General features: G+C 43.0%; 2 protein-coding genes across 5 annotated transcripts in view; one reads left to right on the top strand and one right to left on the bottom strand.

Moving 5' to 3' along the window:
- Window positions 1–1349: 1349 nt before the first annotated feature.
- On the bottom strand, window positions 1350–17215 carry becn1 (beclin 1, autophagy related). 2 transcript variants are annotated; one of them, XM_021564381.2, is made up of 11 exons: window positions 16304–16750; window positions 16094–16227; window positions 15902–15966; window positions 15717–15775; window positions 15351–15578; window positions 14695–14889; window positions 13995–14141; window positions 13572–13721; window positions 13331–13391; window positions 12930–13072; window positions 1350–3117 (listed from the first exon to the last, which is right to left on the bottom strand). In XM_021564381.2, the coding sequence occupies exons 1-11, from the start codon at window positions 16306–16308 to the stop codon at window positions 2949–2951; spliced, it is 1356 nt and encodes a 451-aa protein (XP_021420056.1). In that variant the 5' UTR covers window positions 16309–16750; the 3' UTR covers window positions 1350–2948.
- Window positions 17212–19116, top strand: part of LOC110491673 (BRCA1 DNA repair associated) — a 46901-nt gene continuing 44996 nt past the window's right edge. For all 3 annotated transcript variants that reach the window (XM_036946562.1, XM_036946563.1, XM_036946561.1), the window contains exon 1: window positions 17212–17338. The gene's annotated coding sequence lies outside the window, so the exon portion shown is untranslated. The remainder of the gene's footprint in view (window positions 17339–19116) is intronic.

The raw sequence follows: 19116 nt of genomic DNA, 5'->3' as shown, positions 1-19116 counted from the left end.
ATTTGATGTTTTGAGAGTTTTTTAAACTCTATATTTCCCAATAATATAATCAATTGCCCCCCCCTTTTGAAAGGGCTCAAATTAAGGGGGAGTTTCTATTTTTGATGACCAAAGTTGAAGGCATGCCTGGCTGATACATCACTGTTACGTTTTATACACGTCTAACTGTCACGTGAATGAAATAAGTATTTTTCACTAGGATCATCACTTTTGACTGATTTGATCAGATATAAATATTTTCTTGGATATTGGACTGGGAGTTTACTTTGTTATTTGGATGGTTGTCCATATGTTTTCATGAGGCTTCCCCCCAAAATGGAGAGGGAGAGCAACTTAATAGAAATGCATATAAACCATTTAACCGACTTTTGTTATGACTATGTGGTTTGTTAACTCCTTGCTATGTCAAAGATAATTCTCATTCATTGCAAATTGTGCAGTAGAACAATCTAAATTCAAACATGACTTACACAATAGCAAAGTTATTTTAGTATATTGTGAAACATGATTACACGCTTGAGAATAGATGCGTTGTTTACCAGAGAAAAGCAGAATAGCCTAACTGGTAATACTCAAATATACACAGCCATAGAGCTAGCTAGCTACGTGCTACATACAAGGCTAGCAACCCAATGACTGCCTGAAGAGCTAATCTCATAAAGTGCCTTGAGAGTGTATTCACTAGCCTACACACAATTCCCCATAATGTGAAAGTGGAATTATGGTTCTAGAGATTTTTTTTTACAAATTAATGAATTAAAAGTATTCAATCCCTTTGTTATGGCAAGCATGAAGTTCAGGAGTAAAAATGTGCTAAACAAGTCACAAATTGCATGGACTCATCTGTGTTCAACAGGATTTTTGAATTACTACCTCATCTCTGTACCCGATCCATACAGATCATTGTAAGGTCCCTCAGATGAGCAGTGAATTTCAAGCACAGATTCAACCACCAAGATCAGGGAGGTTTTCCTATACCTCACAAAGAAGTGCACCTATTGGTAGGTGGGTAAAAAAAAAAAAAACATGCATTGAATATTCCTTTGAGCATGGTGAAGTTGATAATTACACTTTGGATGTGTATCAAAATACCCAGTCAGTACCAAGATATAGGCGTCCTTCCTAACTCAGTTGCCGGAGAGGAAGGAAACCGCTCAGGGATTTCACTGAGGCCAATGGGGACTTAAAAACAGTTTAACGGTTGTGAGAGAAAACGGAGGATGGATCAACTACATTGTAGTTATTCCACAATACTAACCTAAATAACAGTGAAAAGTTAGTACAGAATAAAAATATTCCAAAACATGCATCCTGTTTGTAATCAGGAGCAATTAATACTTCAAAAAATGTGGCAATTAAATACATTTTATGTCCTGAATACAAAGTGTTATATTTGGAGCAAATCCAACAACAAATAACTGAGCACTCTTCAAAATTTCAAGCATGGGGGTGGCTGCATGCCTGTCATCGGCAAGGATGTTTATGACGAAAATAAACAGCATAGCGCTAAGCACAGGCAAATTCCTAGAGGAAAACCTGGTTCAGTCTGCTTTACAGACACTGGGAGATATTCAACTTTTAGCAGGACAATAACCTAAAACACAAGGCCAAATATACACTGGAGTTGCTTACCAAGACGACATTGAATGTTCCAGAGTTAGTTTTGACTTAAAATTATATGGTAAGACTTAAATGTCTTTGTAGCAATGATCAACATCCAACTTGACAGAGCTTGAAGACTCACATGCAATCCTGGTGTGCAAAGCATTTAGAGACTTACCCAGAAAGACTCTCAGCTGTAATCTCTGCCAAAGGTGATTTTAACATGTATTGACTCGAGGTTGAATACTTACGTAAATCAATAAATCAAGCAATCTGTCTAAAATTTTGATTACCTTTTTTTATACAAATGTTAGAATTGGAAATATCCTTTTACATGAGGCGTTCTCTGTGAGTCCATTATTGGCATTTTCATATGTGTAATGGACCTGAAAAACCAAATCATATAGTGATATGGGTATTAAATACTGCCACAAGCCTCCTTGTCTACATTTAAATCTACACCAAGAAGTCACTTGTAGTAAAAGGATTGCCTTGTTGAATTTGCCAATCAACAAAAGCACAGCATAATCCCGACGCCAAAGCTTTCGGTAGACACTTGGTGCGCCCTGCAAGTGGGGTGACAAGAGAACAGACAAGGCAAATGTTCCAATGCTGTTCCAACGCGTGGTGAAATTAAACCATCTTTACCGTGTCAGCACAGTAAAAGAAAAACTATTAAAACATAATAAATGTAATTTTTTTCTGCAGATAGAGTGGAGTTGAATGAGAAAGACACAAACCAATTGAAGAAAAATAGGCACAAAACCAGATACGTGACTCTCCAGTATTGGTTCTGGAGCACAGTAAGAAGCACATGATACATAAGAACCCATTCCAGTGCTGCATCTCAGTAGTTCAATGTGTCCTTCTCTCCTTCCCTTCATGTGTACTGATCTATAAGAATTGAACAGGTTGGAAACAACAGCTTTCACCTATCCAGTGTCATAAGATATGTGCATATGAAGGAAAAGACACAACCAGAAGCCACTTAGCTACTATTAGGACTCAATCCTGGAATGTGTTCCAAAAGTCTCAGATAGCTCCCTTCATAACACCTATGAGTCTAGGCGGACTTGAATGTGAACAATTTAACAGTTTTTATTTTGTCCTTTCATATGGTCAATGTGGAAATCAAACAAGGAAACAAGACGTATTGGATTGGAACTCACACCAGTGGTGAATCTCAAAAGTCCTTCCTCCAGTCTTCTCCCCACCCTCTCAAAACATCACAGGGAAGCAAGGAGAGCATTGTAGAAGAAGAACTTTAGAGAGTAACACATTGTGACGAAATTGTAGTTTTAGAAGGGTCAAGGGGCACACCCAGGGTGATTCCTCATCTTCCTCCTCTATCGGTTGTAAAACTGAGACGACACCCACGCCAGACCCCACTTGAGGTTGGTCAACATGAACTTGAGCGCCTTGGTCCACTGCTCCTCCGAGTTGAACTGGGTCTTGATGGAGTAGGAGCCGCCGCTGCCTCCCGTGTCCTCAATCTTGCCCTTCTCGACATCCATCCTGACCCATAACAGAAAAAGGTGCGTTAAAACTCAAACCCCCAAGTGTTTATTTCTTGAGGGCTATGAAAGAACCTGGTGCAACATCTATAGCTGCTAACACCCACATTTTTATTTATTTATCTAAAGCCAGTATGCTACGACAAAATAATCTGCAGATTTCTCATGCTAGTGACTAGTTGGAGGCAAATGATCATGCAGAGACAAAGGATTAAGCTGTCAAAAGCTGACCAACTCCAGTTATTTGTGTAAGTACAATAGAGTACCACAGTATTAGTCATAATAACCATAAAACATAGCGGTCAAACAAGGAAATGGTTCCAACCGTATTTCCGCCATTCATTTTTCCCCATACGGAATTTCAGAAACACTTAAAATAAGGGATGTGTTTCATGTAGGTTTACCCTTGTGTGACTTTTCAATAACCGTGTAAATATCTGTAGGACAAGGTGACTTAAATATATCTGCCTGTATTTAGCTCCCCAAAATGAACTGTGGCTATCATAAAGAACTACAAACGTCATGATGATCTGGACGAGACTGCCGAGGCAAAGGTAGGAATCTCTGAATCAACTATGTTAGCTAAATTTAGTCATGAATAAATTGCCAAAATGTCTTTAAATTGACAATTCAGAGATTTCAGTAATATGTTTCACCTCAAAGAAAAGTGGCATGGTTAAATATGAGATGAGGGCAAGCAGTTCAACACAGGTATGTCACATTCACCATTTTGGGCAGTATATTATGGTCTATTATGACATCACATCCACATAAGTGGATCCACATCCACAATTTTTCATCGCTGCGACATGCTTGAACCCGCATGCACTCAACAGATTGCAGTAAAACTGTGCCTGTGTCATTTCCGGTCACAACTTGCAGACGTGCTCCTGTGCATTTTGTTGCTAACCTTACTTTGCTACCTGACAACTTTACATTTTTTACTTTAATTACTGTTTATATGTTTTAGTTTTTCCATCACTCAACTTTCTTTCAACTTTTTCACTCCGGACACTTTATCTGGACGTGGTTCGTCAGGACCTCCACCAGCCGAAGCTAAGTAGTAACATGAACATGATGCCTTTCAATTGCAGTCGCTGTACTCATAATATACAGGAGAACGATCGCCTTACGGCGAGGATAGCTGCGCTGCAAGCCCTGCTTCAGACGCAATCGTTAGGCAAGGGTAATTTCAGTGTAGGAAAGGATGAAACAGCATCTGTGCCACCAGTAAGTACAGATAGTAGTATAAATCCCCTCGCACGGTCCCCGCAGCCGGACAACTTTCTCATGGCTTCTGGAGGGAAATGCTGTTGGAATGCTCAACCGGTGTCGCTCATTCAGCCGACAAACTTTCAACCGGTTCTCCCCATTAAGCAGCGAGTTGGAGTCAGAGGCCGAGCCTTCTCTGGTCTCTACTCCTTCCGTTACGGGGTCTGAGACGCCGAAGGCTCCCACCATTAGCTCTGACAAATTGAAAACCCTAGTCATTGGCGACTCCATTACATGCAGTATTAGACTTAAAACGAATCATCCAGCGATCATACACTGTTCACCAGGGGGCAGGGCTACAGACGTTAAGGCTAATCTGAAGATGGTGCTGGCTAAAGCTAAAACTGGCGAGTGTAAAGAGTATAGGGATATTGTTATCCACGTCGGCACCAACGATGTTAGGATGAAACAGTCAGAGGTCACCAAGCGCAACATAGCTTCAGCATGTAAATCAGCTAGAAAGATGTGTCGGCATCGAGTAATAGTCTCTGGCCCCCGCCCAGTTAGGGGAGTGATGAACTCCACAGCAGAGTCTCACAACTCAATCACTGGTTGAAAACTGTTTTCTGCCCCTCCCGAAAGCCTGGCCTGTTGAGGAGTGACGGACTCCATCCTAGCTGAAGGGGTGCTCTCATCTTATCTACGAACATAGACAGGGCTCTAACTCCTCTAGCTCCACAATGAAATAGGGTGCAGGCCATGCTGCAGGCTGTTAGCCAGCCTGCCAGCTTAGTGGAGTCTGCCATGAGCACAGTCAGTGTAGTCAGCTCAGCTATCCCCATTGAGGCCGTGTCTGTGCCTCGACCTAGGTTGGGCAAAACTAAACATGGCGGTGTTCGCCTTAGCAATCTCACTAGAATAAAGACCTCTTCCATTCCTGCCATTATTGAAAGAGATTTTGATACCTCACATCTCAAAATAGGACTACTTAATGTTAGAGCCCTCACTTCAAAGGCAATTCTAGTCAATGAACTAATCACTGATCATAATCTTGATGTGATTGGCCTGACTGAAACATGGCTTAAGCCTGATGAATTTACTGTGTTAAATGAGGCCTCACCTCCTGGTTACACAAGTGACCATATCCCCCGTGCATCCCGCAAAGGCAGAGGTGTTGCTAACATTTACAATGGCAAATTTCAATTTACAAAAAAACAACGGTGTTTTCATCTTTTGAGCTTCTAGTCATGAAATCTATGCAGCCTACCCAATAACTTTTTATAGCTACTGTTTACAGGCCTCCTGGGCCATATACAGCATTCCTCACTGAGTTCCCTGAATTCCTATCGGACCGTGTAGTCATAGCAGATAATATTCTAATCTTTGGTGACTTTAATATTCACATGGAAAAGTCCACAGACCCACTCCAGAAGGCTTTCAGAGCCATCATCGACTCAGTGGGTTTTGTCCAACATGTCTCTGGACCTACTCACTGCCACAGTCATACTCTGGACCTAGTTTTGTCCCATGGAATAAATGTTGTAGATCTTAATGTTTTTCCTCATGACCCTGGACTATCGGAACACCATTTTATTACGTTTGCAATCGCAACAAATAATCTGCTCAGACCCCAAACAAGGAGCATCAAAAGTCGTGCTATAAATTCTCAGACAACCCAAAGATTCCTCGATGCCCTTCCAGACTTCCTCAGCCTACCAAAATACATCAGAGGACAAAAAAAAACAGCTAACCACCTAACTGGGGAACTCAATTTAACCTTGCGCAATACCCTAGATGCAGTTGCACCCCTAAAAACATTTGTCATAAGAAACTAGCTCCCTGGTATACAGAAAATACCCGAGCTCTGAAGCAGCTTCTAGAAAATTGGAACGGAAATGGCGCCACACCAAACTGGAAGTCTTCCGACTAGCTTGGAAAGACAGTACAGTGAAGTATCGAAGAGCCCTCACTGCTGCTCGATCATCGTATTTTTCCAACCTAATTGAGGAAATTAAGAAGAATCCAAAATGTATTTTTGATACTGTTGCAAAGCTAACTAAAAAGCAGCATTCCCCAAGAGAGGATGGCTTTCACTTCAGCAGTAATAAATTCATGAACTTCTTTGAGGAAAAGATCATGATCATTAGAAAGCAAATTACAGACTCCTCTTTAAATCTGCGTATTCCTCCAAAGCTCAGTTGTCCTGAGTCTGCACAACTCTGCCAGGACCTAGGATCAAGGGAGACACTCAAGTGTTTTAGTACTATATCTCTTGACACAATGATGAAAATAATCATGGCTTCTAAACCTTCAAGCTGCATACTGGACCCTATTCCAACTAAATTACTGAAAGAGCTGCTTCCTGTGCTTGGCCCGCCTATGTTGAACATAACTGGATGTGTACCAAACTCACTAAGTGGCAGTAATAAAGCCAAACCTTGACCCAGAAATTATAAAAAACTATCGGCCTATATCGAATCTCCCATCTCTCAAAATTTTTAGAAAAAGCTGTTACGCAGCAACTCACTGCCTCCCTGAAGGCAAACAATGTATACGAAATGCTTCAGTCTGGTTTTAGACCCCAACATAGCACTGAGACTGCACTTGTAAAGGTGGTAAATTACCTTTAAATGGTGTCAGACCGAGGCTCTGCATCTGCTCCTAGACCTTAGTGCTGCTTTTGATACCATCGATCAAAACATTCTTTTGGAGAGATTGGAAACCCAAATTGGTCTACACGGACAAGTTCTGGCCTGGTTTAGATCTTATCTGTCGGAAAGATATCAGTTTGTCCCTGTGGATGGTTTGTCCTCTGACAAATCAACTGTAAATGTTCGTGTTCCTCAAGGTTCCGTATTGGGACCACTATTGTTTTCACTATATATTTTACCTCTTGGGGAGGATATTCGAAAACATAATGTTAACTTTCACCGCTATGTGGATGACACACAGCTGTACATTTCGATGAAAATTGCCCTCGCTGTAAGCCTGTGTTTCAGACATAAGGAAGTGAATGGCTGCAAACGTTCTACTTTAAACTCTGACAAAACAGAGATGCTTGTTCTAGGTCCCAAGAAACAATATTGCAAAAATCTGAAATTTTCGGTCCAAAAATGAAGCAGAGAAATTCATCCATAATTTTGTCACTTCTAGGTTAGACTACTGCAAAGCTCTACTTTCCAGCTACCCGGATAAAGCACGAAATAAACTTCAGTTAGTGCTAAATACGGCTGCTAGAATTCTGACTAGAACCCCCAAAATTTGATCATATTACTCCAGTGCTAGCCTCCCTACACTGGCTTCCTGTTAAGGCAAGGGCTGATTTCAAGGTTTTACTGCTAACCTACAAAGCATCACACGGGCTAGCTCCTACTTATCTTCCCGATTTGGTCGTGCTGTACATACAGTGCCTTGCGAAAGTATTCGGCCCCCTTGAACTTTGCGACCTTTTGCCACATTTCAGGCTTCAAACATAAAGATATAAAACTGTATTTTTTTGTGAAGAATCAACAACAAGTGGGACACAATCATGAAGTGGAACGACATTTATTGGATATTTCAAACTTTTTTAACAAATCAAAAACTGAAAAATTGGGCGTGCAAAATTATTCAGCCCCTTTACTTTCAGTGCAGCAAACTCTCTCCAGAAGTTCAGTGAGGATCTCTGAATGATCCAATGTTGACCTAAATGACTAATGATGATAAATACAATCCACCTGTGTGTAATCAAGTCTCCGTATAAATGCACCTGCACTGTGATAGTCTCAGAGGTCCGTTAAAAGCGCAGAGAGCATCATGAAGAACAAGGAACACACCAGGCAGGTCCGAGATACTGTTGTGAAGAAGTTTAAAGCCGGATTTGGATACAAAAAGATTTTCCAAGCTTTAAACATCCCAAGGAGCACTGTGCAAGCGATATTATTGAAATGGAAGGAGTATCAGACCACTGCAAATCTACCAAGACCTGGCCGTCCCTCTAAACTTTCAGCTCATACAAGGAGAAGACTGATCAGAGATGCAGCCAAGAGGCCCATGATCACTCTGGATGAACTGCAGAGATCTACAGCTGAGGTGGGAGACTCTGTCCATAGGACAACAATCAGTCGTATATTGCACAAATCTGGCCTTTATGGAAGAGTGGCAAGAAGAAAGCCATTTCTTAAAGATATCCATAAAAAGTGTTGTTTAAAGTTTGCCACAAGCCACCTGGGAGACACACCAAACATGTGGAAGAAGGTGCTCTGGTCAGATGAAACCAAAATTGAACTTTTTGGCAACAATGCAAAACGTTATGTTTGGCGTAAAAGCAACACAGCTCATCACCCTGAACACACTGTCAAACATGGTGGTGGCAGCATCATGGTTTGGGCCTGCTTTTCTTCAGCAGGGACAGGGAAGATGGTTAAAATTGATGGGAAGATGGATGGAGCCAAATACAGGACCATTCTGGAAGAAAACCTGATGGAGTCTGCAAAAGACCTGAGACTGGGACGGAGATTTGTCTTCCAACAAGACAATGATCCAAAACATAAAGCAAAATCTACAATGGAATGGTTCAAAAATAAACATATCCAGGTGTTAGAATGGCCAAGTCAAAGTCCAGACCTGAATCCAATCGAGAATCTGTGGAAAGAACTAAAAACTGCTGTTCACAAATGCTCTCCATCCAACCTCACTGAGCTCGAGCTGTTTTGCAAGGAGGAATGGGAAAAATTTCAGTCTCTCGATGTGCAAAACTGATAGAGACATACCCCAAGCAACTTACAGCTGTAATCGCAGCAAAAGGTGGCGCTACAAAGTATTAACTTAAGGGGGCTGAATAATTTTGCACGCCCAATTTTTCAGTTTTTGATTTGTTAAAAAAGTTTGAAATATCCAATAAATGTCGTTCCACTTTATGATTGTGTCCAAACTTGTTGTTGATTCTTCACAAAAAAATACAGTTTTATATCTTTATGTTTGAAGCCTGAAATGTGGCAAAAGGTCGCAAAGTTCAAGGGGGCCAAATACTTTCGCAAGGCACTGTACCTACACGTACGCTACGGTCACAAGACGCAGGCCTCCTAATTGTCCCTAGAATTTCTAAGCAAACAGCTGGAGGCAGGGCTTTCTCCTACAGAGCTCAATTTTTATGGAATGGTCTGCCTACCCATGTGAGAGACGCAAACTCGGTCTCAACCTTTAAGTCTTTACTGAAGACTCATCTCTTCAGTAGGTCCTATGATTGAGTGCAGTCTGGCCCAGGAGTGTGAAGGTGAACGAAAAGGCACTGGAGCAACGAACTGCCTTTGCCGTCTCTGCCTGGCCAGTTCCCCTCTCTCCACTGGGATTCTCTGCCTCTAACCCTATTACAGGGGCTGAGTCACTGGCTTACTGGTGCTCTTCCATGCCGTCCCTAGGAGGGGTGCGTCACTTAAGTGGGTTGAGTCACTGACGTGGTCTTCCTGTCTGGGTTGGCGCTCCCCCTTGGGTTGTGCAGATCTTTGTGGGCTATACTCGGCCTTGTCTTAGGATGGAAATTTGGTGGTTGAAGATATCCCTCTAGAGGTGTGGGGGTTGTGCTTTGGCAAAGTGGGTGGGGTTATATCCTGCCTGTTTGGCCCTCTCTGGGGGTATCATCGGATGGGGCCACAGTGTCTCCTGACCCCTCCAGTCTCAGCCTCCAGTATTTAATGTATCGGGGGGCTAGGGTCTGTCTGTTATATTGAGTATTTCTACCGTCTTAACCGGTGTCCTATGTGAATTTAAGTATGCTCTCTCTAATTCTCTCTCTCGCTCAGAGGACCTGAGCCCTAGGACCATGCCTCAGGACTACCTGGCATGACAACTACTTGCTGTCCCCAGTCCACCTGGCCATGCTGCTGCTCCAGTTTCAACTGTTCTGCCTGCGGCTATGGAACACTGACCTGTTCACCAGCCCTGCTATTTTCAACTCGAGACACTCTCAATGATCAGCTATGAAAAGCCAACTGACATTTACTCCTGAGGTGCTGACCTGTTGCACCCTCGACAACTACTGTGATTATTATTATTTGACCATGCATGGTCATTTATGAACATCTCCACCCGGCACAGCCAGAAGAGGACTGGCCACCCCTCATAGCCTGGTTCCTCTCTAGGTTTCTTCCTAGGTTTTGGCCTTTCTAGGGAGTTTTTCCGAGCCACCGTGCTTCTACACCTGCATTGCTTGCTGTTTGGGGTTTTAGGCTGGGTGATCTGTACAGCACTTTGAGATAACAGCTGATGTAAGAAGGGCTTTATAAATACATGTTATTTGATTTTGATTTGATAAGTGTGTGAGATACTAGAAGTCTCATTATTTGTGAAACAATTATGTCACAACTAATCCATAAATTCCAAATGTTCTGTTTAAACATTCTGGTGTCTGGTTGCTGAAAATAGAACACAAGTATCCAAGACAATCTAGCAGATTCCTCCTGAGACATAGTTACCATAGTAGATCACCAAAAAATACAGAAAGTGCTACTAGACAAAAATTTGGTTGCAGAATCAGGTTAGAAGAAGGCCACTGTTAATCTCCTTGATGAGGAGATTATTGCAGCCACCACAGGAAGATAATGCTTTAACAGGGAACCTTGGAGCTGCCAGTAGCAACTCCATTCAGCCTGCCCTGCCATCTCAACAAAAGGCCACTGAGAAGCATCCAGTGCTCAAACAAAAATGTTTAAACACCTGCAGAATCCGAGTACTGGAGTTAACAGAAGAAAGAAAGGGTGCTCTGCAGCGACTTGCCAGTTTGAAGGCTGTGGAAAAGAAACCACATCCTCCCTCCAGAATCCCAGTACTGCAGAATAAGAGGTCCACCTGCAATGGGAAGAGTCAAGGACTGCATGTAGCTCCAACATCTCAGCAGTCAGGGAAGGCTACTGTTCCTCCCATCCGGAAGCCACTGCAACCCATCCGGACCAAGAGGGATCAAACCTGCGTGGTGAAAGACATCTACCTCCATAGCGCCAAGCCATTGAAGGCAGTCCATGGAGCCAATATGGTCACCAAGATGCCACTGCCTCCCATTAGAGCCAGAGTCACTGTGTCAAACAATGATGCCAAGAAGAAGCCATTCCAGCCAGTCAGACCACAGGGCAGCCCTCGTCCTGCTGCTTAAAAGTACAGAAGGCAGGTTGTGAAGAAACAAGGTCAGTTCAAGACTCAGACCCTAACTGTACAGGATCTACCACCATGCCCTGATGAGATGATATGGGACGTCTTTAACTCAGAGGCTGAGCAGGTGATGGCATTCATGAAGGCCAAGCTGATCAGTGTCACCCAAGAATTGAAACTGATTAAGAGTGGGGCCAAGATGGATGCTCAGGCTTTGGAGGAGAAAAACACAAAAGAACAGTTGAGAAAAAAGGTGGAGAAGTTCATCCAGGAGATCTGCCTGATGAAGGTGGATTCTGACCTATGGGAGATGATAAGAGATCATGAAGAAGAGGAAGAAAGGAGTAAAGATGTGAGGAGAAATGGAGAAGAAAGCAGTGTGGCTAGTAAGCCAAAGCAGACAGCCAAGAGATACACTGTGAGCAAGCCAAAGGAAGTCAAGAAGGGTTTGAACATGGAAGAGAAAAAGGAGGACAGACAGGTAAAGTAGCCTGACATTCCAAAGCCATGCTAACTGTTGATCTAGTGTAGTGTCGGGGATCAAGTGTGTTTGTATCAGAGGAGGCTGATGGGAGGAGTTCTAGGAGGATAGGATCGTTGTAATGGCTGGAATGGAATTAATGGATCGGAATCAAACGTGGTTTCCATGTGATTGACATGTGCGATACTGTTCCTTATATTCTATTCCAGCCATTACAATGAGCCCATTACAATGAGATTCTCCCACCAGCCTCATCTGGTTTGTACATATTGTATATATTGTCTTTATTGCCCAGCTGCCCCTTATTTGGCCCATCTGATAACATCCATTCTTTCAGGTGGAGTTGAAACGTCGATTTGGGAAGAGTGCAGCCAACTCCAAGCTGAAGCAGTGTGAGCTTTGATCCTAGTCGCCTGGAGAAACACAGCGAGATCTGTGCCAAGCTCTCCTCCAAGAGCTCGAGACGGGTGGTCTATGACTACACCAAGGGACCTGAGTATGTCGCTCTTTTGTATTGAACAGACAGACATACAGTGACTGCTAAACCCCCTGCTGCCCAAATTAGGACTTCTACCTTGGAATCTGTGAGGGTTCCAATAAGAGGCAGTACTACTAGGAGGCAGTATTTTATCCAGAAAGGTCTAAACCAACAGTGTTCAGCAGTTCCTCTAATCTACAGAAACACTTGTATAAAACACCTCAATAAAATAAAATCCAAATACTCAACTAAATCATTGTCAGATGTGCTACAAGTACAGGAAAGTAGAATAAATGACATTAAGAAACAAGGGAAAGTATTTGTCAAATCTGAATATGAAAAGGATTGATTTTTTTTATGAATTGGAAAAATGAAGAAAAAAACTAATTCATTTAGTTGTATAACTTACCAAATTTACACAAATAACTGAAGTATGTCAGCTTAATCCTTGGTCTCTCGGCATAATCCATAGATTACTACAATTATAATTTGATGATGTCTGCTAGACTAGTTGACTGACCTGTAAGGCAGGCAGAATCCCGTGTCTCCCTTCTCCACCTCCTCCTTGAACTGCTGCACACAGTCCAGGAAGGCCACCATGGCATGGTCAAACTTGTTGTCCCAGAAGAAGCGCAGGCCCCCTGAACAGTACAGAGGTAGCTCCTACACACACAAGAAGACCGAGAGAGTGGAATGTACCATATACAACATGGCCTATTCACTGGGGTTGGCTTGCGCCAGTCTAATGAGTATTGCAAAATAATATTAAAAAGGATAGTTCACTATTTATTTTTTTCACAGTTCATAAAAAAAAATATATATATATATACACACATATATATTTGTCTCCATATAGTAGCCAGCAGAAAGTGTGTTCATGTGCCTTTTAGTGTGACCTTACTTTCTGGTAACAAGCATTACCTTGGACTTGTCTGTAAGTGACTCCAGGTAAGAGTGGTTTCCATATGGGACCAGGCGGTATCTATAGAGAGAGGTTCAAGAAATCCAGCAAGATGTTTTACATTGTACAATGTCATTTAAAATAATGTATCATGTTTATTTGGATATGATAAAATAACTGATTATTTTGGCAATTGAACACATTACATGGCACAGAAGGGTGTGCGCGTGTGTATGTCCATATGTGCGGGTCATGTCTGACCTCTGGAAGCGTAGCCCCATCTTGTTGGCGAGGGCGTGGAGCAGTAGCACGGTCTGACCCCAGGCGGCGTTGATCTCGTTCCACTCGACGGGGACACTGGGTAGTCGGCCCAGACGGAAGTTATTGATGGTGCCAAACTGGCCACTGTGCCTGAGGACCAGAGACAAGGTTATTATAAGCACTAAAAACTATCAATGTAAAAGATGCCGTTCAAAATTCTATGTGAAGACAAGATGAGGGCTGGGAGACAGAGGCAGCTGTTCATTCTAAACGCAAGCATGCACTCGCCACCACTTCAAACAGAGATTAAGTTGCTTAACTGACATACATTGGGTCAATAATTCATGCGTGCGTTTGTTTGTGCACGTCTGTATTTTAGTGCATGTATAAGGGTCTGTAATGCGTCGGAGTATGTGTCCTTACCAGATGTGGAAGGTGGCGTTGAAGACGTTGGTCTTCTTCAGGCGGTCCAGTTGAATCTGGCAGTATCGCATCTGGTTGTCCACACTCTTCAGCTCGTCATCCAGCTCCAGCTGCTGCCGCTTGAACTCACTGTACTCCTTCTGGTACCTGGAGCACACAGACACACATCACACACACACAGGCCAGGGGAGGATAAGGGATTAATTTGTGAAATTGAATTATATAGTGCATAGAGTAGGGGTTGATTTGGTGTCTCCCTCTTTTTCCTCGTCCCATTCTCCCATCTTGCAATATACCAGCGTTTCCCAAACTCGGTCCTCAGGTTCCCAAGAGGTGCACGTTTTGGAGTTTGCCATAACACTACATGGTTGATTCAAATGATTAAAGCTTGATGATTAGTTGATTAGGCTGTGTAGCGCTAGGTCAAAAACCAAAACGAGCAACCCTTTGGAGTCCCGAGGAACGAGTTCTGGAAACCCTGCGTTATACAGTCTCAAAATGTCAGTTCCCAGTAGGGTGATTGTTGTCCCATTCATTTCTTTACTAAGTGCATAAGGTTGAGACAGCGGACTTCCAAAGCTCATTTTACGCTCTAACCCGTGTGAGACAGAATGAGAGCCACCACAACCAAAGTGCGTTGAACTTAGAAATACAACAGCCAAAATTACACAGAGGTGGAGGACAGACAGCCATTACTCACTGCAGTTCCTCAGTATCTAGCTGCTGGGAGTGGCTGCGTCCCTGGACCAGGTCCTCGGCCACGGCAGCCCTCTGCTCTTCCACCGCCTCCAGCTCCCCCACCAGTGACGACTCCTCCTCGCCCAGTTTCTGGAGCTCCAGCAACAGGCTGTCCTCCTCCTCCTCCTTCAGCTGGGACAGCAGCTCCAGGCAGTTCCTAGTAGAGGACACACACCGTAGTCAGACAAGGAAAACACAGAACTACAGCAGAACTACAGCTCGAGGATTCGATCCAGCAACCTTTCTGGCCCAACGCTCTAACCACGAGGCTACCTGCCGCCCATCAAGCCACCAGTTCTGAGAAACCATCAGTGTCACCACACTGGGATGCGCGCATGTCAATAGAACGTGAACAACAAAATTGCCCTACACATACACAGGCATCAAAAACACACTCATATCCACACACATGATTCAGGCATGCAAATAAGTGATCCTCTTTTGACACACAATATTGCTCCAGGCAACAAAATATTGGTGTAAACTAAGCCCTAGTGGGTCTCCCTGCCTAAGAAAATGTTTCTAGGGCAAATCCTGCTGTGTGTTACATAGTGTAGTACACTTCGACTACCCACTAGTTATGTAATGTTAGTGTAGTTGCAGTGTATGACTACTCACTTGTAGTTCTGGCACTCGTTCTCTGTGATGTTGAGCTGCGTGTCCAGGTGGTCTAGCAGGGTGTCAGTACACTCCTCGCACAGCGGGTGGTCTACGTCGGTCTGGCCCGACATGATGTCAAACAGATCGCTGGTCACCTTCAGCCTCCGACTGAGGTTCTCCATGGTGCCTCCGTCCGACGCTTCTCCAATCAGAGTGAAGCTGTTGGCGCTCTCTGTAGACATCATCCTGCGCACACACACACACACACAAAACTATGTAGGCATCATCCTAGGCCTAGAGGGTATGGTAGTTCAAGTTCAGAGCAGGGCATTACACTGTGTATGCCAAGCAGACTGGAAGGTAGTAAGTTAGACATGATGCTACCTTGCAGGAGGGATGTATTTTCTTGCGACTCCATCTTGCTTTGTTTCCACAAAGGTTTCCTGGAGGAAGAGAGGAAAATCAGAACCCCTGTCGGTGTTTAAAACTCAATTTCTATGAAGGATATTGCTGTGAAACCTGGTTTCAAAACTATCTTTCCATTGGATTGAATAAACCCAGTGTCTCACCTCTGGAGCACTTTCCGCCTCATTGCTTTCTGTCTGCTTGCTTGGTGTCACTGTGACCAGAGGAGCTGATGGGACAGAAGACACACAGACTCACAACGCCGATCTCTGTCTCTTCCTCTGTAGCGCTCTCCAAAGCATGCGCACACACAACCACACACACGCTCTCTCAAACATACACTCAGGTAAACATACCAATAAGTTCCTGGATGGTGACACGGTCGAGCACATTGAAGGATGTATCCAGCTTTAGAGGCTGACTGCAGCGCTGACACACAAAGCTGACCTGCATGGTGGTACTAGAGGACTTGGAGCCCTCCATAACAACACTGGAAACAGAATTAGCAGGGTTAGCCGGCGGGAAAACTACTCGTGACTGGTGGTTTTGCTGGCAGTTTAGCTTACCCCATTCATGGACGCCAACTACTTTTGCGACTACTGACTGGGTGAATTTAGTTAAGAACCCCGATGCTTGCCCTAAACATTAACAGGAATCGCTTGCGGTACTGTTTTGGAAACTTAAGCTACATAACGTTACCTTTTATATCAGCGAGAAATAATTGTCAAAAAACAAAAGGTAAAAGACTACACCTGTATAGCGTTAGGGTTATTACCACACTGCCATGTTACCGTGTTTGTTGACGGAAAACAGACAGTGGACTGACTATCTGTGTTAATAAACTATCTGCGAACACTTGTGTGTAAAGGGAAGAGGTTGCCACAAACGTGGGGTGTAATCATTAGTCCAAATAGATGCAAAACTTCAGTTCGATTGGACAAATTCAGGTAGGTCCCATCCCAGTTTCGTTCCGTTTAAGAAACTTTTTTTGCAAAAGAATCCGCGAAATGAATACATCCATGTAATGTTGTCATTGAAAAGGATTGTCGGCGGCAACTGCGTTAAAAACCGGTTAAAACAATGCACAACTGTGATATTATTTTTGATGTGATATGAAAGTAGAGGTATTTATTTATCTTTATAGAACCGTACCGCAATTGAGAATCGATTCATGTTTACATTCTGGCTTCCAGAGCCAATTCGCCGTTAAACAGAACATATACGGTCCGACCTTGGACTATAAGAAATAATGTTAGGCTCATTTAGAACATGATTGGGCTAATGTTAGCTAACAGTAGCCAGATGGCTAAAATACGGTACTAACTCGGCGGTTGAAAACAACACAGTGTCAGTAGCAAAGTCTCATATTTATTTATATTTCAACCACAGAAAGACTTAAGTATATCAAAATATATCTTTATTTGACATGACTTTAAGAGTTTTCTTACCATAGGACTTTATTGTTGTTTTTAACGGATATGACGCCTTTAAGATTGCTCGCGCAAGGAAGTTGTCATTCTTCAACGGGAAGGGTTGTGGTCACGCGCCAAAATAGTTGCGGGAAAACCAAACTGAATCCAGGAGAGAAGCAAGATACAGAAGTACTGTGAAGTTTTACTATTTTCTTCATTCACTCACTATATGTGTCAGGTGTAGTGTTATAATATGTATTTGCTCTATTGGTGATCTTATTTAAATTAAGCAGTCTCGTCATTCATTACATGATTATGCCTGTCTCCACTCAAAACTCAAGTTGTGTAATTGGCGTTAGCTAGCCACAGCAACAACATTGTGTAACGTTAGTGACCAGCCTGCAGTTGTTGTTAGCAAGCTAGCATGCAAGGACACTGACACACTAGTCTTAATATTTTTTATATATTTGGCACATTTTATTAACTCTTTACGAATAACAATAGATTGCTATTAGTTAACGTTACAACACTAACTAGTAGGAATGTAAGGGCTCGATTAAATCAGATCCGCTTCTTTAGCCAACATGAACATAGCGGTTGTTTTGAGGTGTTGGAGGTGGAACCGTTCAAAACAACTGGGAATTTGGAAGAAAACGAGCTCCGACTGGGAATAATCGTTTTGAATGGTCATCCAACTCGGGAACTCGATCCTATTTTTAGTGCTCCGACCTGAAGATCAATAGTGTCATAATTTGACCTCGTATTTTTCCGAGTTCCCAGTTGTTTTGAACGCGGCATTAGACCTGTCAAATCCACAAGTGGCTCCCGGAATTACAGCTAGAGCGGACATAGCCATTGGCTGCAGAGAGTTGCAAAAACAGAAATCCCATGCAGTCTTCTTTACACAAATTCGAACACTGGAATGTGAGATGTAATCTTCACCTGGATAAAGATGATAAAAACGTCATTATTTAGTTGAATGATTTTTCAATTTTAGCATTATTATTTATATATAGCTAACACGTTCTGGTTCTGAACTTCTAATGCCTAGTTCATTCATTGTAGGCACTGCATTACAGATGCCATTCATCTCTCTTGTGTCCTCTGAGATTCCCAAAGATTGGAAAGCAGCTGCGGTCATCCCCCTCTTGAAAGGGGGGGACACTCTTGACCCAAACTGCTACAGACCTATATCTATCCTACCCTGCCTTTCTAAGGTCTTCGAAAGCCAAGTCAACAAACAGATTACCAACCATTTCGAATCCCACCATACCTTCTCCGCTATGCAATCTGGTTTCAGAGCTGGTCTTGGGTGCACCTCAGCCACGCTCAAGGTCCTAAACGATATCTTAACCGCCATCGATAAGAAACAATACTGTGCAGCCGTATTCATTGACCTGGCCAAGGCTTTCGACTCTGTCAATCACCACATCCTCATCGGCAGACTCGATAGCCTTGGTTTCTTAAATGATTGCCTCGCCTGGTTCACCAACTATTTCTCTGATAGAGTTCAGTGTGTCAAATCGGAGGGCCTGTTATCCGGGCCTCTGGCAGTCTCTATGGAGGTGCCACAGGGTTCAATTCTTGGACTGACTTTCTTCTCTCTATACATCAATGATGTCGCTCTCGTCGTCAAACCCACTGGCTCCAGGTGAAACTGGAAACACTTATCCCCCTCACTAGCTTTAAGCACCAGCTGTCAGAGCAGCTCACAGATTACTGCACCTGTACATAGCCCATCTATAATTTAGCCCAAACAACTACCTTTATTTATTTATTTTGCTCCTTTGCACCACCATTATTTCTATCTCTATTTTGCACATTCTTCCACTGCAAATCTACCATTCCAGTGTTTATATATATAAAAAAAAACTTGCTATATTGTATTTACTTCGCCACCATGGCCTTTTTTGCCTTAACCTCCCTTACCTCACCTTATTTGCTCACATTGTATATAGACTCATTTT

This window comes from Oncorhynchus mykiss, chromosome 16, assembly GCF_013265735.2.
Source record: "Oncorhynchus mykiss isolate Arlee chromosome 16, USDA_OmykA_1.1, whole genome shotgun sequence".
Taxonomy (NCBI): domain Eukaryota; kingdom Metazoa; phylum Chordata; class Actinopteri; order Salmoniformes; family Salmonidae; genus Oncorhynchus; species Oncorhynchus mykiss.
Note: the sequence above shows the minus strand (reverse complement) of the source record. Positions and strands in the feature narration are given on the sequence as shown.